At 42.2% G+C, this 27,580-nt stretch overlaps 1 protein-coding gene across 3 annotated transcripts in view; it reads left to right on the top strand.

Moving 5' to 3' along the window:
* NRG1 (neuregulin 1) overlaps nt 1-27,580 on the top strand; it is a 449,095-nt gene that overhangs the window by 148,991 nt on the left and 272,524 nt on the right. For all 3 annotated transcript variants that reach the window (XM_032675653.1, XM_032675655.1, XM_032675652.1), the window contains exon 2: nt 7,935-8,005. In XM_032675653.1, coding sequence (XP_032531544.1) covers nt 7,935-8,005 — 71 coding nt within the window. The remainder of the gene's footprint in view (nt 1-7,934; nt 8,006-27,580) is intronic.

Below are 27,580 nucleotides of genomic sequence, written 5' to 3'. Positions count from 1 at the left end.
GTTTGGGATGTAGGAATCTGTAGAAAACCAAGATTTGAGAGATGCCTAAACCACTTTTTCATGTGGGCTACGAGTTCAGGTTTCTGTATTTTCAAGTATGCTTTTAGAAAGATTTTAAAAGAGCGTGGGTGACACCTCAGAGTGTGTGGACTTAACACTCTGTGCAAACCAAGCTCTAAATAACCCAGGTTGTCTCTCTCCCACCATCAAAAGTTCGTGCAGTCACTGGTTACTTTGAAAAACTGTGTCCATCTGTCCTAGAATTATAATAAATATTTTGGCAAATGCATTCATATGAATTAATTTTCCTGCATGCAGTAGTGACTCTGCAAGTGTTTTTTGGCACTATTTGATTAATTTTCCCAAGGCTGACCCTTTTGTTGTTAAACAGAGCCACAGAGTGACTGTGGCCTGATGACTTTTTTTTTCCATGACACAACAGATCTGTCTTGTCTTTCTGTCACACAACAACGAAGCAAACAAGGCTGTGTCAATAAACTGGGATTATTTTTAGTTTCCTGAAATCTCCTTCCTGCTTCTTGGCTCCTATCTCCCCAGGCAGTTGGGAGATGCTGTTTTCCTCTCTCACAGCCCCTGGTGATTATACACTATCTGTTCTGGACTTTGTGTCCATTCTCCAAGTAAGAACCAAGATAAGATATGATTATCATCAGGATACCTTGACACCTCAGGCTCTGCAGGTGAACACTCATGGCAAAACAGGTGACTATGAATTTCCATTTCATACACTTCTTCCTTCCTTGAAATTACTAAGTGTAGTTGCCCTGATGCTAAAAGCCATCATATCCGGGAGCCTTGTGGAATGTATGTCACATAGAAGCAGTCATAACAGATCAGAGCAGTGTCCACTAAGCCAAGTGTTCTGTAAAACAAAATACAAGAATAGGGCAAAGACATAGCATTGCCTGGATTTTTGGAAAGTATCTCTCTGAGCCAGAGATTTTGCTTGGAAGCCTGTCAAGGACATTATTATTTGAATTTGAAAAAGTTATCTCTGCTCATTTCCCTGTGATGCTTATCTTTTCTTAGATCTGCATCGTATGACTCCTCAACTGCCTTACTTTCTTTAACCTGAAGAGGTGGCATTTTGTAGAGTCCACACCTCTCTGTAAGTATGGATCAGAGAAATGTCACAGGAAAGAGAGCTTCTGCCTGTGTTGAGTGCATACCAGGAAGAAAATTCTTGCAGATAATTCTCTTCATTTGTGCACCCAGAAGTCTTTCACACATACAGGGTTACCAGACTGCACACATACACTCCAGAGTAAATGCATGTAAGGAGTAGGCTTGCTGGTGTCACCAAATGATCTTTTTTGAGCCATGACTGGCAAATGCAGGAACTATCCATCTCAGTGGTTCCTTAAGGTGAACTAAGAAGCTGACCCAATTCCACTACTTTGACATTTCTTTTTATTTCTAATTTTCAAGATGAACACAAAAATGTTCCATTCAGTGACACTTATGAAGAACAAAACCATTCAAAATCCACCTCTGTTTTGGAGAGCTTTCATAGAGAAAGCCAGAACACCTGAGTTTGTCTGACTTACAGCATTGGTTTCTGACTGCAGCTGCCTGCAGGGCAGGGACAGATGATATTATAGTGGGGGTCAGGCCACCTGAACAAGAAGACTAACTGGATGAGTTGCACTATAGTCAGATAGGAGCAGCCTTGTGTTTATAAACCCTGGTCCCCACAGGGGGCTTCAACCACCTCAATATCTGTTGGAGGGACAACACAAGCAGTCTAGGAGACTCCTGGCGTGTGTTGATAACTTTCTTCTCTAAGTCATAGAGAATCCAATGAGGAGGGAGGTTATGCTGGACCTTGTTCCCTCTAGCAAAGAGGGCCTGGAGGGGAATGCGAAGCCCAAGAGCAACCTGGGCTGCAGTGACAATGGAATTGGTGGAGTTTGAGACCCTTAGGGCAGCAAAAGGAGGGAACACAGCAAGTTCACTACCCTGGGCTTCACGAGAGCCAGCTTTGGCTCTTCAGGATCTGCTTGGTCGAGTACCATGGGATAAAGTGCTGGAGGGAAGAGAGGCCCAAGAAAGTTGATTGATATTCAAGGATCACCCTGTCCAAGCTCAGGAGTGGTACATCCCAACAAAGAGGAAGTCAGGCAAAAACATCAGGAGGCCTGCATGGATGAATGAGGAACCCCTGGACAAAGTCAAACACAAAAAGGAAGCACACAGAGGGTGGGAGCAAGAACAGGTAGCCTGGGAGGAATGCAGAGAGATTGTCTGACCAGTCAGAGATCAGGTTAGGAAAGCTAAATCCCAGTTTAATCTGGTCAGGGATGTAAAGGACAGCAAGAAAAGTTTCCATAAGTACATTGGTGATTAAGGGAAGCCTACGAAAAATGTGGATCCTCTGCAGAAGCAAGTGGGAGACCTGGTTACCTGGATCATGGAAAAGGCTGAGGTGCTCAGAACTTGAAAGTGCATGAGTCTATGCTTTCTAATGAGATGCATCTGTGAGTCCTAAGGGAATTTTTGAAGGAAGTGGCTAAGCCACTATCCATCATATTTGAGAACTCATGGCAGTTTTGTGAAGTTCCCACTGACTGGAAAAGGGGAAATATACCCCCATATTTAAAAAGAGAAAAAAGGAAGACCTGAGGAACTACAAGTTGGTTGGTATGAGCTCGGTGCCTGGCAGCAAATTATGGATTTGGAGTAAATTATGGATTATAGAGCAAAGCCTCCCAGAAACTATGCTAAGACACAAGGAAAATAAAAAGGTGATTGGTGACAATGTGTCTTCATTAAGGGTAAATCAAGCCTGACAAATTTGGTGGCCTTCTATGGTGGATTTACAGAGCTACCTGTGGATGAAAAAAGAGTGACTGTTGTCATCTACCTGCATTTTTACAAAATATTTGGCACAGTCCAACACAATATCCTTGTCTCTAAACTGGAGAGACATAGATTTGATGGATGGAGCACTGGCCGGATAAGGAATTGGCTGGATGGTTGCACACAAAGAGTTGAAGTCAACAACAATGCCCAAGTGGAGACCAGTGACAAGTCGTGTCTCTCAGGGGTTGGTACTGAGACCAGGGCTGTTTAACATCTTTGTTGGTGACATGGACAGTGAGGTTGAGTGTGCTTTCACCGAGTTTGCTGATGACACCAAGCTGTGTGGTGCAGTCAACACGCTGGAGGGAAGGGATTCCATCCAGAGGGACCTGGACAGGCTTGAGAGCTGGGCCTGTGCAAACCTCATGAAGCTCCACGAGGCCAAATGCAAGGTCCTGCACCTGAGCTGGGGCAATTCCGAGCACTACAAACTGGTAGAAAATGGACTGAGAATAGCCCTGAGGAGAAAGACTTGGGAGTGTTGATGGATGAGAAAATCAACATGACATAGCAATGCACACTTATAGCTCAGAAAGCCAACCACATCCTGAGCTGCATCAGGAAAGTCATGGCCAGCAGATTGAGGGAGGGGATTCTATCCCTCTACTCTGTCCTTGTGAGACCCAACCTGCAGTACTGTGTTCAGCTCTGGAGAGGCTTTTCTTCTCTAGGCCCCCAGTAAAATGTTCCTCCATGATGGGCCTTGAATGCTGGGGATCATTTTCTCTCCTCAGACAGAGGTCCATTGAGGATGCTGAGACAATTGTGAATCATTGGCTTTCATCAGATGTGCAGAAGAAAGAAAGAAATCAATTTTAAGAAGAAATCAGCTGATGGTGTTTGTTCCTGACAGGGCTTTGCTTCTACTATGGAGGGAACTTCTTGCAGCTTGTTTTGTCAGGGCAATTTCAGGTAACAGTCCAGTGCTCTGAGTGTCCAGGTAACTCTCAAACTCACTTAACTTTAATGGTTACAGGAGTGTGACTCCCAGCAGATGCTGCAGGGGCTTTCCATGAGCTGGTAGGTCTAAAACAACCAAACAAAAAAGCAGATTCACTGACAGGCTGAGGAAGCTTGTGTGTGCTGGTTGTACATTTACAGGATACCCAGCATCTACTAAGTTTCAGAGGTTGGATTTAATCTCATCTAGCACTGTGCAAACTAGGCTTCAATGTTTTGAAGTATGTAACTCCTGCTTTGTTTCTTGAACAGATGGCTATTCCCTAAAAGAGATTTTAGTGGCTACAATATCTGTATATGTCCTTTTTCGTGACTTTTATATCTGCCAACACAGCATCTTTTTTGCTGTTTTGATTCCCCTATGGTTCTATCTTGCATTTGTCACATACTGTTCACTCCAGCTATCTCTGGTCAAATTATACAGAGCACTTGATGTGAAACCAGGCAGTGAATGCAATAAATAACAAAATTTTATTTATTTTTTTTTTTAGCTGGTGGGAAGTGTCTGCCTTGAAGACACCACAGCACCTGTCAGTAATCTTTCCCTCAAATGTGTGGCATGTAGATACTGACATTTAGGTTTTCTAAATCCCTGTGTTACAAATCATAAAATTATGCAGGTTGGAAGGACCTGGGGCAGTTTCATTTGCCTTCCCCTCCTCAGTACTAGTCCAGCTAAATCAAAATGCTCTGCATGGTGCTATTTTTTAATAGCTGTTTTTCAATAGCTTCAAGAATGGAGAACTAGTGACATCCCTGAAACCTTGCTATAGTAAAGGTCTTCCTCTCTGGAGAAAAAAATTGTTCCCAAGTTTTCATGGCAGTGTCCTGTGCTGCATCTTGTACCTGATGGCTCTGATCCTTTCTCTGTGTATCTCTGAGAAGCCCCTGTCTCTGTCTTTGCTCTCCCCTCCTATGGGGCTGCTGAAGACAGTAGTAGGCCCCTTTTAACCTTCTCTTCTTAATCCTGACTTGAAAATCATTACCTATCATAAAGAAATATAAGTTTAATGGCTTTAATATTTTGGGTTTTGATCAGGAAGGGATCAAGTTTTCAGGCTTTTATGCACAACCACAAAGGCTACTCTTCTCTTTTTGTCTGACCTTTTAATTATATTGAGCCGTGGTTCTCTGTTTTTCATTTATTTAAAGAAGCTGAAACTGCAAATAAGAAAAGTTTTTAAAAGAAAGGAAAGAAAATCATGACAATTGCCAAAATTATAAATGCAGTTTTAATTGAAAGTGCTTTTATGGGCACATAAAAAATCCTTTAGTATTTAGTATTGCTTCAGGACTTGTGAAATAGTTTGCAGCTTCCCTCAAGGAAAGAAAAAGAGCAGTGTTGACAAATGACCAGAAATAAGCATTTTCCAGCAGCACTGAAAAGATAGGCTATATATGTTTATACCTTAAAAACCCCACTTTTGGTTTCCTATTTCTTGCTTTGAAGATGCAAACCTTCAAGAGACTCAGAGAAAGATAGGGTGGCAAAATGTGTTAACCCAAGATTCAGGAAGAGAGCCTTTTATAAGCCTTGTATGTGAGAAGTTTCAGTTTTAACATGTAAACAAATGTTTCAAGAAATAAAGACTAAATAAAAGTAGTAGTGACATGGGAGAATGGTGGATTGTTCAAATACCTTAGTAAGGAAGCAAAGGCAAGGCAGAGAGTAAACAACCTGTGAAGTATGAGTGTTAAAATAATATACAAATAGAGAAAGCAAAGCTATTGTGCAAAGAAAAGTAAGGAACAGGCCAAATAGAGACTGGAGATCAAAAGGACTTCAAATAGAGGCAGAAAAGTTCTGGGAAAAAACGTCGTAAACAATAACACCCTAGAATTGGTTTCTTAGAAAAACTGGAAAAAAGTGAAAGCCTAGGTATGTAGTGTGATGCTTTTTAATACATTTGAGAAGGCTGTTTTGAAAAAGCAAGGGAAATAGCACTGAATAAAGAGTAGTTCTGTACACAATATTATCTTCAGTAAAACAATAGGCCACTCACTTCATGTCCCTCTCATTGGGAGAATCCATGTGCTCCTGTTGAATGTAAAACAACAAGAGAACAAGATCTCATGGTGAAATTGCCTTTATTTTGCTGATTTTCTTCACAGTTCTGTAGAGTCTGAAAGTGTTTGTGCTGTTGATGATTTTTTAGCAAAAGGTTGTTGCAAGCAGATGTAAGTACCAATAAACATACAAAGGCCCAAAGCGACCGGAGTCTTTTGTGGAAGTAACTCAAGAGTAGTAACTTGAAACTTCATAATACATCAGAATTTGGAGTTGTGGCCTTAAATCTCACTTTGCTAATTCTGCTGCAAGGTGGAGACTGTAAGAGTGAAATTCCTCCTCAGTCTTTTCACATTTAAGACACAAATTACTTCAATAGTATTCTTTGGCACTTGTATAAATGGATGAAAGCATCTGTCAGCAATAACTTAACATTAATTGTTCTTTAATTAGTATAATGAGCATTTCTGGATGGTGTAATGCTCATGTGTGCATTCCAGTGCTTTCTCAAATGACAACTTAATTCTGCATGTCCTCTCTGAAAAATCCTAAAACTAATGTGAGTGCTGTTTCACAGAATTATAGAACCATAGAATGGTTTGGGTTGGAAGGGACCTTAAAGATCATCAAGTTCCAGCCCCAACACCACGGGCAGATAACCTTCCACTCGATCAGCTTGGTCAGGGCCCCATCCAACCTGGCCTTGAACACTTCCTGGGACGGGGCATCCACAGCTTCTCTGGGCAATCTGTTCCACTGCCTCACCACTCCCATAGAAAAAGAATTACTTCCTAATATTTAATATAAACCTTACTCTCTTTCACTTTTGTCATCCATCTTCATTGTTAAGTAGTATGCATATCCCAGTCAGTCTGTGAGAACAAGTTGGAAAGGGAGATAATTTAGAGATAAATAAGAACTCAATAAAGGCAGTGCTGATTTACAGCATGTTATTTAGACTCACTCACTGTTGCTGTAGTAGTCAGGCTGGGCCTTTGGACTGAAGGACAGATGCCAAGCTTCTTTCTTCCTCACTGGTATGATCTCCTGCTGCTTAGCTGGCATGTGCCTGTAGTGCTCATGGATTCACTGCTTGTACTGTATCAGAAGCACAGAAACTTTATTAATGAAAAATTCCATGAACCCTTCAGATTCCATAAGCTGCTCACAGTACAGCACATACGTACCTGAGGGTCCTCCACCAACACTTCAAAGAAAGCAGTAAGAGCCAAAAAGAGGAGAACTAGTTTGGAAATGTAGTGAGCACGTTGAAATGTGTGGACTCAAGTGCTTTCAGACCAAGAGGCTGCCAGTCAACCTGTGCTGCCTCGCTTACAGAGCAGCACATCTCCAATGAAGAACATCAGAGCAGTCTGATGCCTGTGCCTCTGCACCTTCTGTGGCAGGGGCTGTTCCCTCCACAGCAAATTCGTAAGTGCAGTCTGCAAAGGAGACACGTGTCAGGTTAATAACACAACTCTTGATGACTTTAATGCCAGAGAGGATTTGGGTTGCGCTTTTCTGAGGGAAAAGTTATTTGTAATGAGAAAAGCAGCAGGTTATTTTTTCTGTTGTGTCCAACGTCTGTTAAAGAACAGGACAGCGGGTTCCACATACTCATGTTTGACATTCAGGCCTTATCATATGCATCTGTCCTTAAAGAAATGCTGAGAGATACACTCAGGCTTGACAGTCTGATTTGCAAGGATCTTATCTGCCAGTGAAGTCCTGTGTATCCCTGGTGCAATAGCATCACCACTTCTTCAATTTGCGTCTTCTCCACCCTCTTTGACGATCCCCAGTTAAAGGAATGTTTGATGGGCTGACAGACAAAGCAAATGAGGTTCCTTGGAAGGACTCTAGGCAACCATCTTCTCCAGATTTGTGCTGGGATGTGGTGTTTGCATGCATGAGAGAGAATGTGTGTTGGAGGGGGGAGGAATTGACAGTAAGACATTGTGTTAAAAAACAGTGGATGATGTCTGCAGATCTGTTCAGTGAGTTTATCTAAATATTCCCTTTTCTCCCTTTTTTTTTTCCCCTTCCCTTCCTTCTTTCTCTTCTCCCATTTACTGCCAGGAAGGACCACCTCTGAAGGGCCAGTTCAGTACAGCCTGGCACCAACACAGACGGACATCAACAACAGTTCCAACTGTGAGTCAGTTTGCAATTGGGGGACTCCTTGAAATGGTATTGGTTTGTGTGCATGCAGAAGTTGCAAGAACCCTGCAGATGGTTTCCAGAACAGGGAAAGGGTAAATTTGTTACCCCCAGCTCCCTCTGGTTGGAGCAACCTGCAAGTTTTTGATGTCTCACTGAAAGCATTAGATAAATCTAGCTTTTCCTGAAATATACAAGTATTATGATGTGTGAGGGCCAGTGCCAGGGCATTTTACCAACAGAATAGACTTTTGGAACTGGATACTGTTCAGAGAAAGCTGTCCTCCAAGAAAGCTTAAGATACTTTGTCTCACTAGACAAGAAGGGGCTGGAAGCTATGCATAGAAAAGGATCTGCGCTGAATTGCTATTTTCACAGTTGGAGGCAAGAGCTGCCGGTCTCAGATTTGTGTAGGAGCACTGATCTGTGTTAGGATGGGTGAAGAGACCCTGCTTTCAGTTTTGAGGTAATTTAGCTGCTATCACTTAGATTCTGTGGTGCTCCCTGGAGCACCCGGAGAGGGAAGACAAGCCCTTGCATGGTATAACATGCGTGCACACAATGTTACCCGACACTTGTGATCCCAGTCTTCACTGGCCCCTTCTACTGATACCAGTGTTGGGTGAAGAGACTCTTTTTGGGGTTGTAGGGGGGGAAAAAAATTCATTACATAGAGCAAATTAAAAAATGTCATCTGCTCCTCACTGCTTCTAAAAGGTATTCCTGTCCTATATTTTCCTCTTGGTGACTCTCCTGGCACCAACAAGCTTTGGCGCAGCATCACAGAGAAAGTAACTGGGGAAAGGAATAATGGGTTAAAGGAGAAGTGGGCAAGTGGATGAGCTGGAGAATTCAAGAAGAGGCAGTGGCAAATGCAGAGAACAGCAGAAGGCAAAAGAAAAAAAAAAAGAAAAAAGCTTCCATTCACTTCAAAGACGGTAGGATAAATTACACCCTCTGTTAGGGACTCAGAGAGCAGACCCTGTCTGTCATCGCTTCAAGACTATGTGATTTGTAGCATCTCATTCATGGAAAGGTAACATAAAGCAGTTGCCAACTACTGCACAGTGATGGGAATAGCCCTGTTTTTTTCTAGATGCATTGTCCTCAGTATACTGCTAAGATTTTCCCTGATTCAGCTAAAAACGGTATTTTTTGTATATATAGATAGATACAGCTTTTTATGAATATATTTTAATATATTGATAAAAATCCTGCTCAGAAACTGCTAATGTAACTGTAAGATTGTTATCATAAACAATGCTGTAATTTCATGCCGCACAGTGAAAAATGATAAATTCACAGCACAGACCAATGTCGTACTGATCTGTGACTGCTAAGAAAAGAACTGGTTGTTTCTTCTAACCATACTTCTTTGCCTCAAATCCTTGAGTGAGTCATACTGTATTTGTTCTCCGTTTTAGTTTTCTGATGATTTGTTTAAGTCCCACAGTTCCTGCAGCCCAATGGACTGTTCTGTAAGCTATTTTTTGGAAATGTTGATGTCCCGGGCAGTGTATCAAACCAGCTGGTTAATCAAATGTATCAGTCCTGTGAGCAGCTCTGTCTGTCAGTAAACACATGGACATGGGCCTTGAGATCAACGGGAAGACTCATTGTTAAATTGCAGCATGAGGTTGAGGGACCTGTGCTTTAATATTTACCAGGTGGAAGTGATTTGAAAAAGATTTTAAAATCTCCCAAAGATGGAGAGCTGAGCACTGAGAGAATTCAGGCTGATGCTTTACTCATCATGGGATGCCTTTAGCAGTCAATGAGTGAATATGAAATAAAACACTGGGGCTACATTTTTACCAGCTCTTAGGTGAAAAAAAAAAACAAACCAACAGCCCCATAGTTTGGGAGAGAATGAGCTGCAAAGCACATTTGGAAGATTTAAAGTCTCTGAAATACAATACATTATCCTATCTTCCTCTTAGCTTACCTGGTAGTCTATCCTGTTCTAGTCTAGAGCAGCACTACATTTTTGGCTGTTTTTTCTGTTTTCTTAAGTTGTTAGGGCACTTAATCAAACTCCAAGATGGACTGTGATTAGATCTCATTGAACAATGATTGATTTTGTAAGTGTTTGTTGTAGTTCCCCTCTAGTAAGAACAGTCTGAGACTGAACTATATGGGTTTGCAGGGGAAAACTCAGACAAGAAAAGCAACAGCATAGTAATACCAAACAGGAGAGATATTGATCAAGGCTGTTCAAAATGCTTGTCCCACAACTGACTTTCCCCCCCTCCATTCACTTGTATGTAACCTCTCCCACTGTCTTGGTCAGATGCTGGACCTGCACAGCTTAGTGCTTAATTATTGTAGCCGTGCAATCATTCAAAGTCCTGTTGCATTTGAACTACATATAGTCTTATACTTGGTCTAGCCCCTAAGCTGCAGAAAGTGTTCTCCCTCTTTAGAATTAAGCTGTTTTCTCCAAAACAAAGAGATGAATGTTGCCTCCTGGTAGTATGCAGTGGACAGAAGAAGAATGCGATGGCATTTTTTTTCCCATCAAATTGAAAGTGAATTCTGCTAGGATTTTGGGACACCGGGGATAGAAGGTGAGCTGACAATCTTAAACAGATAAAGAAATTTTGTTTTCCATAAGACTGAGACTGACTGAACTCATTAAAGAGCAAAAAGACAAAACTGTCCTTTCACAGATGCCCTGGGGAGCAAAGCTAGAGGAGTCTCACTCTGCTATTCCTGCTGTGTAGCTAAATTTTGTGTCAGGTCCTGGGGCTGTCAATCCAGCTAAGTTTGCACCACTGCTTAGAAAGGAAGTAGATATTCTCCAAGGGCTAAATGCCAGTGACTCTGATGTGACTTTGTGATAAAGTCCTGGGCTCTTTTGATGGGAAGAAAGTATTGTTGCATTACTGTACTGACTTGTATATCACATCCATCACACTTTCTGTGTGTGTTTGCAAACCCCGGGTTCCCATTTGGTTTTGATGGATACCAGATTTTTTTTTTTTTTTGGTGGTGATGGTAATCTAAACTGAGAGGTCATTATACATTCCTGCTGTGCATACTGAGTGCTTAGGTATTACCTGAGGCAGGATCCGTGGGAAGAGGTAGTAGCAGATGTGCTCTTATACCAACTGACATAGATGTGAAAAACAGGGTTTTTCTGACACGCTAGTCACTGTTCATATCTGAAATAGCAGCAAGAAATTTCAAGCTACCATGTTGCATTCTGGGTTTCTTGGTTCTTGCATATTGCTTCTTAAAGTTCCTATTCAGAATCCACTGAGGCCACTTGGGTGTCCGATGTTTATTTTAGTGAGTTTGGGAATAAGTATTATATCAGCAAGATTAATGGTTATAATTAAATTTATATTTTTTTTCCTTGCTATCTGTGACATTAGTAGCTTTTTTATTGGCCATTCATTAAAAACTAAACTATCTGCCTCCCTATGACATGCCAATTTGTTTCTGCAGTCTGCTAATGACTGCTAGTTCTGCAGGCAGACTTCATAGGGAAAATTTAGAAAGTGAATCCATATAACCAACAACACTGTTGCTGATTTTGTTATTTCAAGAGTTAAACCCTTATCCATTCTGTGCTCTGGCTTATACACTGTGATGCCTTGATATTGCCTGCTTCCTAATCATGTCTGTCACAATACAAATTGGATGGAAAATCTTCCCACAGGAGCACCCTGCCCACGATTTTAGCATTAGCAAGAAATAATTGTGCTGCACCTTCTATGGAAACATTTCATTTCATCACAGTTTCCAATTTTCAAATGATTGGTTTTGCTCCAGTTAATGGGCGCTGCGATGGAAATGTCATCCTGGCACAAGTCACGGTGCCCAGATCTGCAGGCAGCAGACAAACAGCAGCTACTGAGAGAGAGGGTCTGTGGGTATCATCATGAGAGCAGCTTTTAAGGACAGTGGGGTGGCTGGACACCACGTGTTCGCCGTTACAGGTTCCTGAAGCACACAGGGTTTTATGAACCTCAATAACTTTGGTGTGAACTTGTGAGCGGATACGGGGCGTAACATCACTTGTCTCCTTCTGAGGTGATGGTGCATGCCAGTGCTGGAGTAGGGCCCCCAGGTTCCTTATCTGTGACACTAAAACAACATGTGAAGAAGCCTATTTTTCCAGGTGAGTGGGACAGGCAGAGGCGATGGCAGAAACCAGACAAAAGCACATCCCAGCACTTAGTAGGAGACTGACAAGTCAGGAGAGTCTCAGCTGTGCCAGTACCTGCAGTGTCACTGCAGGGTGACCCCCAGCAACACATGTCTTTTGGCCAAGATGTGGGGGGCAGGGAAGCAGCACTCATAGGGTTCAGAAAGAGTAGAACTTGATCTTTAAGTACTTCAAGGTGTTAAAGCTGTGAAACAGCTGTGAAACCCAACAGGGTTGCGGGATTTATTTTTTTTTTAATAACTGCCTCTGTGTGATGGATATAAAAGATAAAAGCATCCAACAATTTATTTATATATATATATATATATATACACTATCACTTACTTCACAGATATTCTGGAACCTGCTTCATAGGGGCCTCCAGACAATAGGATCTAAATTAATTTTTGAAATGCATTTATTACACAGAATTAAATACTGGTGTGAGCACTTTTACTCAGAATTAAGCTAAACTAAAACAAAGAGTTAAATTCAAGAGCAGGGTATAAAAGGTAATGAAGATAGAAGAAGAATTGTCCTTAATCCAAATTTTATGAAAACCTCATGGAGATAAATTGCTATAAACCAGATCTTCATCCAGTAAAAGTGAGCATTATCCAGTGATTTCATTCAGGTATTCAGTGGGGGAAGAGATTGGTCCTTAGCAGGTGTTAGCCATGCAGATTGCAAATGCTCAGGAATTGTCAGGAATATAGGAAAAGGGAATAAACTACAGAGGTTTACAGAAGCACCTGGTTTTTTAGATCAAATTAAAGCAGCCTTTGACTTTTCCTGCTTTAAGCAGAGATTAAAAGACTGTATTCTTTGGGTGGATGTTCTTACATCTGACTTTGTTTTGTGACATGACAAACAGAAGGTGATAGAAAATATAAAATGAAGTGATCTAAACTTGGAGGAATAGACACTTATGTCTCAAAATATAAGAATTCAGAGGCAGTGGTAGGAGTTAAAGATGATAGTTTCCCAGAATGTGAAACTGTGGAATCCCCTGCCAAGGGAAGATCTTGAAGCCAAGGGTTTAGTTAAATTCAAAGAAGCATTAGTAGCTTACATGAATTACAAGAATAATTAGAGAGATAATAATTAATTATGATGAAAATTCTGGAAAGGATATTAGCTATTGTACTTTGAGTATTATTCTAATCATTATCACGATGAGATAAACCAGCTGACATCCAACTGCAGTAGACAGAAGCTTAATTGATAAATACCTGAGATCGATCTCTACAAGACATAAGAATTAGACGATCTTCGGTCATATCCAATCCATCACTTGATCTCTCTTCCTTTTTTGAACTGCTCCATCCTTATTTTGCCTGAGTTAAGCCTTTCAGGTGTCCAGCTGCTAATGAGTAATGTGTTCTGATCATACTGATTTGCAGTGAGTCAGAAAAGCTGAATTTTTTAATGCCACTTGCAGGAGAATTGTGTTGAGCTAACTGTGCTTGGAGCCTGAATATTGTCATAAATAACAGTTGTGAGGAAACAGGTGAATAGGTTTAACTCCCAGCATAGCATGAGGTCAGTGATCAAGATGTATTTGGAGTTTGAACCATTCAGTATTGTCATAACAGCAGTGTCCAGGTTTATCAGCAAGGTGAAAAGCAACTTGCAAAATTTATGCAACTTGTGAAAGCAAGTTGTGGGAACTGACAGGTGGGTTTGATTTAAGGATCTTCAGGATGCAAATAAAACATCTTTATTCACAATGTGTCCCAATGGGACACATTATGCAACAGACTTTCTCCTCAGTGAAGAAATCAATGGACATCAGGGAACACAATAGGATAAAAAGCTGCTCTCCCTCCTTCCATGACTCACAGGGGAAGCAGTGTATGTGGAGGGATTTACATGAGAAGGATTAAGATCCAGGAGTAATGGCGCAGGTCATTTCACATGTACCTTCCACACATCAGCTCAGACAGTCCACTGTCATGGACATGGAATCACAGATCATAGAATGGCCTTTGTTGGAAGGGAACTTAAGGATCATCTAGTTCCAACCCCCTGCTCTAGACAGAGACACCTTTCATTACACCAGTTTGCTCAGAGCTTCATCCAACCTGGCCTTGAACACTTCCAGGGATGGAACATCCACAACTTCTCTGGGCAACCTTTTCCAGCGTCTCACCACCCTCACAGTAAAGAATTTCCTCCTAATACCCAATCAAAACCTACTCTCTTTCAGTTGGAAACTATCCTCTTTTGTCCTCTGCATGATCTTGTAAAAAGTCTCTCTCCATCTTTCTTTTAAGTTCCTTTCATGTACTAGAAGGCTGCAATTAAGTCACCCTAAGCCTTTTCTTTTAAGGCTGAACAATCCCAGTTCTCTCAGCCTTTCCTCATAGGAGAGGTGTTCCATCCCTCTGATCATCAGGTGACCCTCCTCTGGACTCGCTCCAACAGGTTGATATCCTTCCTGTGCTGAGCACCCCAGAGCTGGATGCAGTGCTCCAGGTGGGGTCTCACCAGAGCAGACTAGAAGGACAGAATCTCCTTCCTTTCCCTGCTGGCCACGCTACTTTTGATGCAGCCCAGGACACAATTGGCTTTCTGGGCTGTGAGTGCACATTGCTGGGTCATGTTCAGCCTCTCACCCACCAGCACCCCCAGGTCCTTCTCAGCAGGGCTGCTCTCAATCTGCTCATCCCCAGCCTGTATTGATACAGGGGTTTGCCCTGACCCAGGTGCAGCACCGTGCACTTGGTCTTGGTAAATCTCATGAGATTCCCATGACCCCACTTCTTGAGCTTGTCCAGGTCCCTCTGGATGGCATCCTGTCCTTCAAGTGTGTAAACTCAACTGCACCACTTAGCGTCATCTGCAAATTTGCTGAGGGTGCACTTGATTCTCTTCATCTGTGTCATTAATGAAGATACCAAGTAACACTGGTTACTTATAATACAGACCCTTGAGGGATACCACTTGTCACTGATGTCCTTTGGGACTCAGAGACATTGACCACTACACTCTGGATGCGACACTGTTCAACTTCTTTCGTATCCATCTAACAGTCCACCTATCAAATCTGTCGCTGCAATTTCGATATAAGGATGTTGTGGGGGACCGTGTCAAAAGCTTTACAGAAGTCCGGATAAACGACATCATAGAAGGTCACTGGGTTGGTCAAACAGGACGTGCCCTTGGTGAAGCTGTGCTGGCTGTCTCAGTTCCACTCCCTGTCCCTCATCTACCTTAGCACAGCTTCTAGGAGGATCTGTTCTGCGATCTTCCTAGGCACAGAGGTGAGGCCGACAAGTTGGTAATTTCCAGGGTGCTCTTTCTACCCTTTTTAAAGATGGGTACAATATTTCCCCTTTTCCAGTGACCTGGGACTTCACCCGGCTGCCATGGCTTTTCAAATATCACGGAGAGTGGCTTGGCAAGTACGTCAGCCAATTCCCTCAGGACTCTGGGGTACAGGATTTATCTACATTCAGGATTCTCAGGTGGTCATGAACCTGATCTTTATTTTCAGTGGGAGGGACTTTGCTCCCCCAGTCCTCATTCTGCTGTCCATCAGTCCCAGAGGTGTGGGAAGAGAGGTTGCCAGCGAAGACTGAGGCAAAAAATTTGTGGAGTACCTCAGCCTTCTCCTCATCCATTGTTAACAGTTTCCCAACGTTGTTTTTTGGGAGGGTACACCTTCTTTGACCTTCCTTTCCTGGTTAACATATCTGTAGAAGCCCTTCCTTTTATTCTTTGTGTCCCCTGCCAGGTTCAGTTCCAGCCTCAGTGCTCTAACTTCTCTTTGTCTAGGAGATACAGAAGTAAGATTGTAACATAGTGAATTAAGTACATTTAAAACACTTCTTATGTATGTATTTTGTCATATTATGTATTGCAGCTCAACATGTAATAGCCATTTTCATTCCATAGTAATTATGTCCAGATTAAGTACTCTACTTGTTAAACTGCAAAAATTTAACTGGTGATACAATCTTTATGCAACTAACTTATGAGAAATCATGTCGTCCTCTGAGTGATGTGAATGTGCTATGAGATCCCAACATTGTCAGTAAACATCTGGTGAAATCTTTACAGCAGTTCTTGTCCTGGGAGCACTAGAACACAAATCTAAAATTGCTCTCAGTATAGCCTACAAAGTCAGTTTTAAACTACCTCTCTTTTTTGGAATGGCCAAGTAACTTTCTGTGAGGTTTTTCTTTTTTTTTAAAATGCAATGTTTTCACCACATTATGCTCCTGAATTGTAAAATTAGCTTCTTTCTTTTTCTTTTTTTAATAAGACAGATATAATTTCTCTACAGTATATTTCAGCTCTGAAATAATTAAGCATTATAATTATCTCACTTCAGAACGAAGTATTCACCATACCTTGTAAGTCTTGTAGAGGGATAATTCAATAAAAGGAAGATTTTTCATCACCCTGTAGTGTTTTCATGTGCAGTTTGTACTTACATGAGGAAGAAGAACTTCGAAACATCAGAAGAAACTGCAGTTTAGAAGCCCTTTCTGTTCTAGTTACTGCAGTTCTCCTTCTACCCTTGCACCAGGCAGGTGCAGCCCATTTAAATATAACTTGGGTGTGACAGTTTTCAAAGGATCAGACAAAGAAGGAAGTTAGGAAAAAGCCAGAAAAACAACGTGGCTGAGATGAGCAGCTAACCACTTGCAAGCCAGCAGCTGATTTTCTTCTGAGGTATAGCAATTTCTTTACTCAGTTGAAAGGTGCAGCACATCCTGAGTTATCACACCCAAATCCTTAACTGGAAAGAGCACAAAAACTCACAAAAACTGTGAGACACATGCTAGCAGCCTTCAGAAGTTGTTCAAATAGCAGATAGTCAGGGTCCAGTAGGCAATGTGAGCTTATCAGAGAAGGAAGTCACAGTGTAGCTCCTTCCATCGTACTGACTAAACCTACAGAAACGCAGAGGGAATTGTGCACACACTGCTAGCTACAGACAGGCTTCCTGTGCCACTCCATTGATGTAGACAAGGTACTGATTTCCTCTCAGAGCTGTAAATCAGTCCATAGGGCCCACAAGTGCAAAAATGGCATGCAAGTGACAAAATGATGTCTAGGGGGCCGTGATGCCATAAGTGCAGGAGGGAGAAACAAACAAAAGATTGCCACTCACAGTCTCCCCTGAAGCTGTTCCAATGACTTTGCCTACTTCCGGATTTCCAGTATGCAGAATTAATTTTTTTCTTTTTTTCCCGGTGATTTTGAGTTAAAACCTTTGAGGTTTTATTCTCCCTTGCTGAAGTTTTTACAAAGATCTTCTTACCATTGTTTTCCTAGGGGAATGATAGCACAGGGCTGTTGGCAGAGTCATTGGAATGAACAGCAATGTTTAGGTTGCATTATCTCCAAATTAAGCCGGCTGTGATCTCTGCATGCACAGTCAGTCCCCCATCTCAGAGTCCTCTTTGGGGTGGCTGAGCTGCATGGCTGTCACCAGCCACACCATAATGTTTGCAAGGATGGCTTACTGGTCCTGCCTCTCTCTTAGTGGCCTCCCCTCCTAAACCCACAGTAGATCCCCAGGTGAGGTAGCAAACAGAGAAATGGGAAAGAGGTGGAGAAGCCTTCTATGTGAAGGTCTCAATGTGTTGCTGAAGTAGATTGGGCCTTCCACAAGCACTGTATGTGGACAGGTGAGATGTTCAGATGGCATTCAAGCTGTTGTCTCCAACATCAGGTGTTATCCAATTACACTTGCCCAATGCCTTCAAATTCTATTTCAGCACAGTAAGTCTGCATATTTATAGCTCCATATCTTTATATTCATCTAAAGCCATCCAATACCTGCGAGGTTAGTACCTGCCCCAACTCCCAGGCATGCTTTCCAGACACCTTAACTCATCTTTCCTTTTCCTGAAACTGCAAGAGCTGACTGAAAAACTAGTCAAAGCCCTCTCTTTGCAGAAGTAGTTTTCAGGTGAATCAATGGATACACAGCAAAAGAAAGAGACTTGTTAGAATCTTACTACTGTCTTTGCTCAGAAAAAGGCTGATATTTCAGCCGAACTCTTACTAGACATTGAAGTCTAAACCAGAAAATTGTTAGCAAGGCTCGAGTGAGGGGAAAGGCTTCTACACGTGGACTGTCTGTTTGTGAAATGCAACACCATAAAAAAACATTGTTTGTTGTTTTGCCCACAGTACTGGTGGGATAGCAAGAACAATTCAGTTCACCCTGGACATTACCGTGAGGTTGGTGAGTCACTGGAAGAGGCTACCCAGAAAAGTTGTGGATGCCTCATTTCTGGAAGAGTTAAAGGCCAGGTTGGACGGGGCTTTGAGCAATCTCATATGGTGGTAGGTGTCCCTGCCCATGGCAGAGAGGTTGGAATGAGATGATCTTCAAGGTCCCTTCCAACCCAAACCATTCTGCGATTCTGTGATTACTAGAACATGTCAACACATAGAAGACACTCCACCCCATGGTTGGTGAGGTTTCATAGGACTGTATTCCCAGTAGAACGACTCTAATTCTCTTGCCATTGCTTGTGCCTTTTACCAAAAAAGTACCTACTGATGTGGCTTCTGCAAAATAGCTGTTCTCAGGAGCGCAAGTAGCTTTCTCTAGTTGTGGATACCTGAAGGACTTCTATCTTCTCATCACTCTCTTCAAAATGTAATATCTGCCCCTGCAAAGCAAAGGAAAGATCAACCTCCAGCTGGATGTGATGAATTTTCTCATGCATGTGGTCTTTTGATGGAGATTGGATATGGAACAGTCAAGGACCAATTTTTTCCAAGGGAATTTCAACTGTGCAAAAAGCTCCCCTGTCCCAAGGGTTAAAGCTAGGGTTGCATGTGCAACTGGGTCTAGGCTTTACTGACAGAGAAGACTCACTGCATTCTGAAAGAATCACAGAATCATAGCATTCTTAAGGTTGGAAAAGACCTTTAAAGTCACCAAGTCTTACTGTCAACCTAGATCACCACCATGCTCACCATTAAATTGTGTTCCCAGGTGCCATATTCACATTTTTTTGAACACTTCCAGGGATGGTTACTCCACCACTTCCTTGGACAGTCTGTTCCAATGCTTTACAACCCTTTCCTTTAAAGACAAAATTCCTAATGTCTATTGTAAGCCTCCACTGGCACAACTTGAGGCTACTTCTTCTTGTACTGTCGCATGTTTCCTAGGAGAAGAAATTGACTTGTACCTCACTACAACCTCCTTTCAGGTAATTATAGAGAGTGATATGGTCTCCCCTGAGCCTTCTTTTCTCCAGGCTAAATGCCTCCAGCTCCCTCAAGCTCTCCTCATAGAAGCCGTGCTCCTTCACTAGTTGTGTTGCCCTTCTCTGGACAAACTCTGGAGACTGGAGGCTGACTACAATTCAGCCTATGGATGTAGGAACAAGCTGCCAAAATATTCATGCTTTACAGAATGTCAAGAACTCAATTTAAAATGAGTGCAGTATATTCTGCCACCCTACCACCAGCATGATGCAGGTCCCTCCCTATGGAATTGCATCTTGCTCAGAGTAAGTGGGGAAGTCAAGTTTTGCCAGGTTTCTGTCACGTCTTAAGCCTGTTGGCCTGAGGTAAGGAGTCAAGCCCCAAAATCTTTTCTGTCCTCTTTCCAATGGATGCACAATGGTTTCTGTTTTCCTTGCAGAGAAATAAATCACTTGTCTTCTTGCTAATCCCATTTGTACTTGGTTTCATTCCCCTCTTTGAACTGAAGGTTACCAGCGTGTTCATGCCCAGCAGGCATCAGTTTGCATCTGTTCTTAGATTTGGAAGCCTAAATGTACCATGATTAAAATAGACTGCAAACAGATGCTTGATGATAAAGAGGTCCCGTTTGCTTGTACTAATTGTAATTTGTGCTGTGAGGATTTTGTCACTGTCTAGTGGCTAATCTTTGCAAGGCTTCAATGAATCTCCTGAGCTTGAGGTTCTGGCATAACCATGATAGCCCGTGGGTTTGATTGGTGGAATTTTTGCATTCGAAAGCTCACTGAGCAGCCCAGAACTGCCCAGCTACAGAACCACAGAGTCACAGAACTGCGGAATGGGTCAGGTTGGAAGGGACCACAGTGGGTCATTTGGTCCAACCTCCTTGCTCGAGCAGGGTCACCCTACAGCACATGGCACGGGATTGCACCCAGATGGTGCTTGAACATCTCCAGTGAGGAAGACTCCACAACCTCTCTGGGCAACCTGTTCCAGTACTCAGTTACCTGCACAGTAAAGAAGTTCTTCCTCATCTTCAGGTGGAACTTCCTGTGCATCAATTTCCCATTGCCTCTTGTCCTACTTCTTGGCACTACCAAGAAGAATCTCCTGACGCACTCCCTTCAGATACTTATGTACATTGATAAGTCTGCTCTCAGTTGTCTCTTCTCAAGGCTGAACAGGCCCAGCTCCCTCAGCCTTTCCTTATAACAGAGAGGCTCCAGTTCCCTCATCACCTTTATAGCCCTCATTTGGACCTCCCCAGGAGGTCCATGTCCCTCTTGTCCTGAGGAGCCCAGAACTGGACACAGCACTCTGGATGTGCCTCACCAGGGCTGAGTAGAAGGGCAGGACCACTTCCCTCAAACTGCTGACAAGACTCTTCCTAATGCACCTCAGGATACCATTGTCCTTCTCAGCCACAGGGGCACACTGCTGGTTCATGGATAGCTTGTTGTCATCCACCAGGACTCCCAGGTCCTTCTCCACAGAGCTGCCTCCTAGCAGGTCAGGCCCCAGCCTGTGCTGCTGTCTGGGATTGTTCCTCCCTAGTTGCATTTGCCATGGAACTGACAGCTGGATACATGCCCTGTCACACCCCCACACTGCAAATTTGACCACTTGGGACATCCCTCTTCCAGAGGGCATGAAAAGAACAGTAGAGTTTGTTGTGTCTACCTTGCACTGCTTATACACTGCAAAATTTGTTCTTTGGCTTCTGGATCTGGAAAACCTTCCTTAGCTTTAGAAAGGATTCTTCAATTTTCTGTCTTTTGTACCAATTGAACATCACTAAGCCAAGGCCAGTAAAGGTTGGTACAACAAAACAAAGTGATTTTTGCAAAGAGGTGACTTAAAATCTTGTCTGACAGCAGGCAAGAGCAGGTCAAAGAATATGAAAAGGCAGAGGTGACCCAGACTGGATCTGGAAGCATGTGTCTGAAGCAGTTTTTGATGAGTTTGTCCATTTTATCAGCTGTCCACATGGCTCCAAAATGAGTTTATTACTCTGACTCAAGAGAGCGAAGGGAATGGTGTCTCTTTGTCTGCAGTCAAAGGCCTGCCTTTAGTCCTTACTCTGCAGTTTTGGGCCCAAACAAAAAAAACCCCTGTTGTCTGCTCGCTCTTACACTGTTGTACATCAGGAGTGGATGTACATCCCTTCACATCAGTCTGAGGCTGGTGCAAAGCACCCTCACAAATTTCGAGATGCATGAGCGGGTCTGAAGGTGCTCTGCCACCCTCCTGACTCAGCAATTGAGGCAGAACTGCAGCACACACCACACCTCCCCTCACTCCTGCTGTGGGTGCACCAGAGGCACCCACATATGTGTGTTGTTTTCCTGACTTCTCTGTTAAACCCTTGAGTCCTGTATCAAGAGTAAAAGTTAGCTGCAGGCACAGTTTAAGCTGGCCAGGCTTGTAACAAATACATCTGGTTTTTCTCAGTGATTCTGGATGGAGTTGGACTCTGAGCCCATGTTTGTTACTATCCTTACCTTATGCTTTTGTAAAGTCAATATTTCTGTGAAAATAAACACAAATGGCAACATGATAGAGGAGAAAAAGGAGAAGAAAGCTAAGGAGGGTGGTAAAGACCCTGGTACCTCCGTTCAGGGACTTGCATATTACTGAGGATGTCAAAGGTGGGCAGCAGGGAAGCTGCAAGGAGCAAGGGCATGTGGTATGATGATTGTAGTTTTTAGGTGTCTTGAGCTTTGTATGTTTGGGTCAGAAGTAGGCAACTTCAGTGTGTATAGGGCTGTGTTTAAACAGTTTTCATGATAGTAGGCGTTCTCTGCCTAGTGAGAGCATTTGCCTGCCATTCTGACACAGTCCGTCTCTCTTCAAGGGGTGAGCTTGTGATAAATACCCCTGTGTCATGTAAACCATCTTAGCAAGTTACTTTGACTGCTCCTAAATCATGCCAGGTGTGATATTCCTCGTCTGTGCTTCGTAGCTGGAAACTAAAAAATCATGCAACTCTTTTCTCGTACGACATAAAGTTGTGAACTTTTTTTGAAGTATTTTTTACTTTGCAAAAGGGTCGTTTGAGAGACCTTGACTTTCTACAAGGACTTTAATAATTCAATATTATTTATTTAGCTGAATAACTTAGCTAAATTTGGCTGCTTTTATTAATTTATTACAGTCATTACCACACAGTATCTGCAGTTGGCCTAGATGTTCACTGTAGGTTCTTTCCCACTGAAATATTCTATTCTAATCTAGTCTAGCTTGGTCTAGAATGTCTGAATGAGCAATAATCCAGGTAGCTATACCTTTGAATGTAACAGTGTAACCTCCTTCCTAAAAGCCTAAATTGAAATTGTAACAATTTGATATTTCTGGAGTGTTTTCTAAAATTTGAGAACAATGTGGTACAAGTTATCATCTGGGATGTAAAAAACTTTTTTTTTCTTCAATCACCATTCTTTTTTATTTTAAGATTGTTATTTCTTGACATCTTCACAGTCCCCATAAATTACTATGTTCCTTTTGAACAGAATGGAGTTAGAGGGTGAGTTTCATAGTCAAAAGGACTCTCAAAAGGACAGGAGGACTCTCAGCATATGGTAGTTGCTTTCAGATCAGTAAACCCTGCCCTGAAGTTGTATTTTTCATGATTGTTTTCAGAAATCTTTGCAAGACCATATGCACAGAAAGTGGTTTCAGTGCATAATATTCTTTCTTATCCTTCTCCAATTTCTACTTGAGGCCCCAGGTGGGTAAACCTCCTCAACGCCGTCCTGGAAACTTAGCTGAAATTGGACCGGAATGATCCATGCCAAGAAAGTACTGTTGCTTCAAACTGACTAACAGGGAGAACCATTCCTTGATGAAGCAAATACCATCCAGCAATAGGAACCAGAATTTGTTACAGATTGGCCCATCAGGGAATTAGATTGATAGTGATCAAGATTTAACACACTCAATGGGGCTGAAAAATAAAACCATTCTCTGTAACAAGCAAAGAGAGGAATATAGTTGGCACTCAGAGTGGCTGTAACATGGCTGGTCCTGGAGTGGATTGTGAGTGGTTAGAGAGCACAATCTGCTTCTGAAAGTAATGATGCTGGCTCCAAAATGTGCCATGCTCTCACATCCTCTCACTTCTTCCACAGCACTGAAGGTCCTGTCATGGAAAGGACATTCCAGAGGCAGAATTTGCAGGGGAAAAAAAATGCTTCTTGCAGAAAAACTCCAGGTGGTTTCCTTGCTTTGCCTTGGATAGGACATTTTTTCATAGTCTCATCAACCTTCTCAACAAACCAGACAAAACAGACCCTTGAGTTTAAGGGTGTTTCTAACAAAAGTGTTTCTTCTCCAGCATTTTTGTTTTCTCTACTCAAGGGTCAGAGGTCAAAAGGTGATGAGGAATCTATTTATTCTTATAACCAGTTCCTCTCAGTGTTGTTGATCCCACACAGAAGTTTGCAGTCACATTACTGCATTGCAACATAACTTTGAAATAGGAATGAAACTCCAATGTGGGTTTGTACTGTGGAATATTCCAAGCTGTACAGATTTGCTGTCCAGCTCCACAGCTGCAGAATTAAGAGTACCTCTGAAAATCCTGGCCTGTGAGTCTCATGATATTTAAGGATCTGGTAGCAGTTACGGGAAACCCCAGAGATGCAGCAGTGTGCAGTGCAAACAGTTTTGTTGGGCCAAGTGTGTATTTGCCTCTGGTCTGGCAGGATGCAGCAGTCTCAGCTATGGCTTCATGTGGCAACTGTTGAATTGAACCAGTAGGTCCGTCTAATTTGCTTTGTCAAAAAAGCAGTGGGAGAAGTTTTTTCAGCTTCCAGTCTCTTCCACTTAGGGAGAGAGTTTGCATTGTAAGTACCTTAGACCTGCTTGCACTATAAAATTTGCTAATCTCCTCCCTTTTCTTTCTCATATCACCACAAATTCCCATCCTCTGCTTAATCTGGTTTTTTTTAGCCTTTGATACTATGTCTAGGTTTTCTTGATTTCCGTTTTGCTGTGTAAGCCCCTTTTTTTTGGCTAAGGCAATGTACTTCAGGCATGAGAGTGTGGCTAAACTGGGTCAGTAGTAACAGCTAGCAGGAATCTGCATGTTGATGCCATCAAGCATCCAACAAAGTCTCCTGAGCCTTTGACTGAGCATTAACACCATTCCCTTTGCAACACAGGATTCTCATCCAAGACCAGCATGTTAGAAACTGCACCCTAGCTGCCTTCATTGGCAGTGTTTTGGTACAGATGTCACACCACTTTGAGGCACTTTAGAGTTATTGAAAAGAAGTAATTTCATTTCCTGGAGAAAAAGCTCATGCCTATAAATTCCTTATATTCATAGCTTTGTGTGATTTTAACTAAGTCCTTAATTTTATTATTTATGGTGCCAAAAGCCTCTCCACTGGCAGTGAGGGCTGTAAACTGAGAGCACCATGGAGAAAAGAAAAAGGAAGTTTTACACAGTGAGTCCTGGGGAGAGGTAGGCACCCTTTAATAATGGTCCCACTGACAGTTTTTTTGGATAACATATATAAGCATCTTCACAGGATCCCTTTCTGATGGGAACAAGGCATTAATGGAGCAGGATAAGCCAGTGTAACCATTGGGAGGGGCTGCTTTCCCTCTATGGACCTTTTCTAGTTTGGAGTATTCCCACTGCTTTCTCCTGAGTTAAGCTGGTCTCCACCTGCCTAACCTAGGAATTAGTGAAGCTCTGTCTTTGTTTTCCACTTCTCTCAATGAAGCAGAAAATTGAAATACAATACTGATTGCACACTAATCAGTGCCTACTTAGAAATACCCCTGGAATGATCTTTTGGTGCCATAAATGTTTGTGTTCAGACTTACAATTTAGGACTGGACAGATCAAACCACAGGAAAATAACTGAAATGTGTAAACAACTGGAAATAAACTACTGCAATGGTGTCCAGGATTCTTACTTTATGCCAGGCATAATTGTGCATTAAATTGGGTGTTGAACAGTGGGACTTGCATAGGAGATGTTGTTGCCAGGTGCTCTCCTCCTGCAAAGGGAGAGATTTTCCATAACTCTATACAGTTTTTTATTTTGTGCATTAATTGTATTGGAAGATTCTTGACTGTGCTTCCGAAGGGCACATCTCTATTTGCTAAAGCACTCACCTCTGCGAATTTCTGTGCATATCAGATACTGCATGGCTGAGTGGAGGGATCCATCTAAAGAGAGGTTACAGAAACATAACTTTGTACTTAATTCTCTAAAGATAGGCTCGGAAGTCTAATTTTAGTATCCAGGTTTGAACATTTCTTTCAGACATTGTCAGGAACAAAGGAAATTATTTGCTAAACTCAGAACAATGAGAATCTTTCCCCTCCCCTCCCCTTCCTTCTTCTCTCCTCTTTCTGGGGAGGGAAAATGATTTGAGTATGAATTCAGTATAAGGAGTTGCTCCTCAGTGACGTTTCCATTTTAATTCATTAGTATGTAGTTGTTTCCACATCTTGCTGTTCTAACCAGCCTTGCTTCTCTACTTCCTACACGTGCTTGTGTCAGTAACCTGCTGGCTAAATAGGAGCTCAGAGATATGGAACCTTTGTCACAGCATATTCTTTTCACACTATCAGAGGTCTCACGACCTTTTGATTTATTAACCAGAGTTCAGCTGAGGGCCATTTTTGCATGAATTTATCCTGTTACTAACCTCCATTACGAATTTGGAGATTTTATGGGAAGGTGAGCTATTACCACTGTGAGCTATTACTGCTGTGTCATCACTCCTGCCTTTAGCCTGAAACATGCTCACAATGGGGTGGAAGTACTACATGATATTATAAACCACAATCTATAAAATCTTTAATAGGTAATCATAAATTATCATTTTAATCCATCTCCTGTAATCAAAGCCAGTCCTCCAATAATGTGCATCTGTAGTTCTTTTCTCTCAGGCACCCTCAGTGTTTTTACTGCAACTGTTGGGAATAAATGCTGATAATTTACCTGGTAAACCATGCAGGAAGCAAGGAAAATTAAAAAGACAAGGGATTCAAAATGCTTTTTTCTCATTTCAGAGAATCATTTTCTCTGGCCTACAGAGCATTACATTGCAATTATTTGACACTTTATGCTACAGCATGGTCATTAAAAAAGAAGAAAGAATCCTTTAACAATTCTCTCACTAATTAAAGGGATTCCCTCAGTATCCAGGACTACTCATGTCTGTAAAATCATCATGTGGCCACAGAAAAGTTCCTGACACTTTTAACTGAGACTTCAAAAACACCTAATTACTCAATAAAGAAAATAAACACACGTGCTCCCACCCCCCAAAATAAACCCATCATTAGAAGACACTAGTTTTGATGGAAAACCTAAAAGTAATGCCCTTCTCATATCACAGTTACCAAGGCCAACCTCCTGTTGATTTGTGGCCTCTCTGTTAATATCATTCTCACATCTAACTGGCTAGACTGTCCAGTATATGGTGGTTTGAGACAGTTAAGGACCATTAAATTTTGCAGATTTCTTAGAGTGCTCACTCCTTTAGTCCTGCTCTGACAATGTACACAATTAAGCATGAAGCTCCCTTTCCCAGTCCAGGGTATGAGATGCCAAATGCTGCTGAGCCTTGCCTGCACAACAGTCAGTCAGTTGCTGACGCATGGTTGTGAATTTCACTGTCAAATGTTCCACTCAAGTGTTTTGCTGTTGAGATAAATAGTCCCCTGAGCTTCAAAGCAAGATCTGAAATGGATGGAGAACTCTTAGCATAAGATCTGGATACACGGTTGGAACAATCTCGTGGTGATACATCATGGTTATTTCTGTTAAAATGAGCATCTGTTCAAGAACAAATTATCTAGCACCAAAAAGACATCGTTTGTCCTCATCCTGGTGTCAAACTATCTTCTCAGCCTCATGCAAAGAGAGACTGGAATGTTTCATAGAGTTTATTCCCAGGCATGTAGGGTTGAGCAAACATGCAATGATGGTGCTGTCTTGCAATCAGAGCATGTTACAACTGCATGCCAGAAAGGCCTGGTTTTATAGGTTCAAAATGGTGCATGATTCACCTTAATGGAGAGAAGTTGTTTAATAATATCAATGATGAATAACTCTTCTGAATTTTGACGCCAGATCACGTTAGTTTTTATTGTAAATATATGCTTAGGGATGCGATATTTTGTTGCCCTGGACCTTGCCCCAAGATCTTGCTTTATGGTGAACTTGCCGCTGGCTGCTGCATGAGAGGAACCCTGAAGA

Source organism: Chiroxiphia lanceolata, chromosome Z, assembly GCF_009829145.1.
Source record: "Chiroxiphia lanceolata isolate bChiLan1 chromosome Z, bChiLan1.pri, whole genome shotgun sequence".
In the NCBI taxonomy this organism is placed as follows: Eukaryota; Metazoa; Chordata; class Aves; order Passeriformes; family Pipridae; genus Chiroxiphia; species Chiroxiphia lanceolata.
This window is presented reverse-complemented; position numbering and strand designations above follow the sequence as displayed.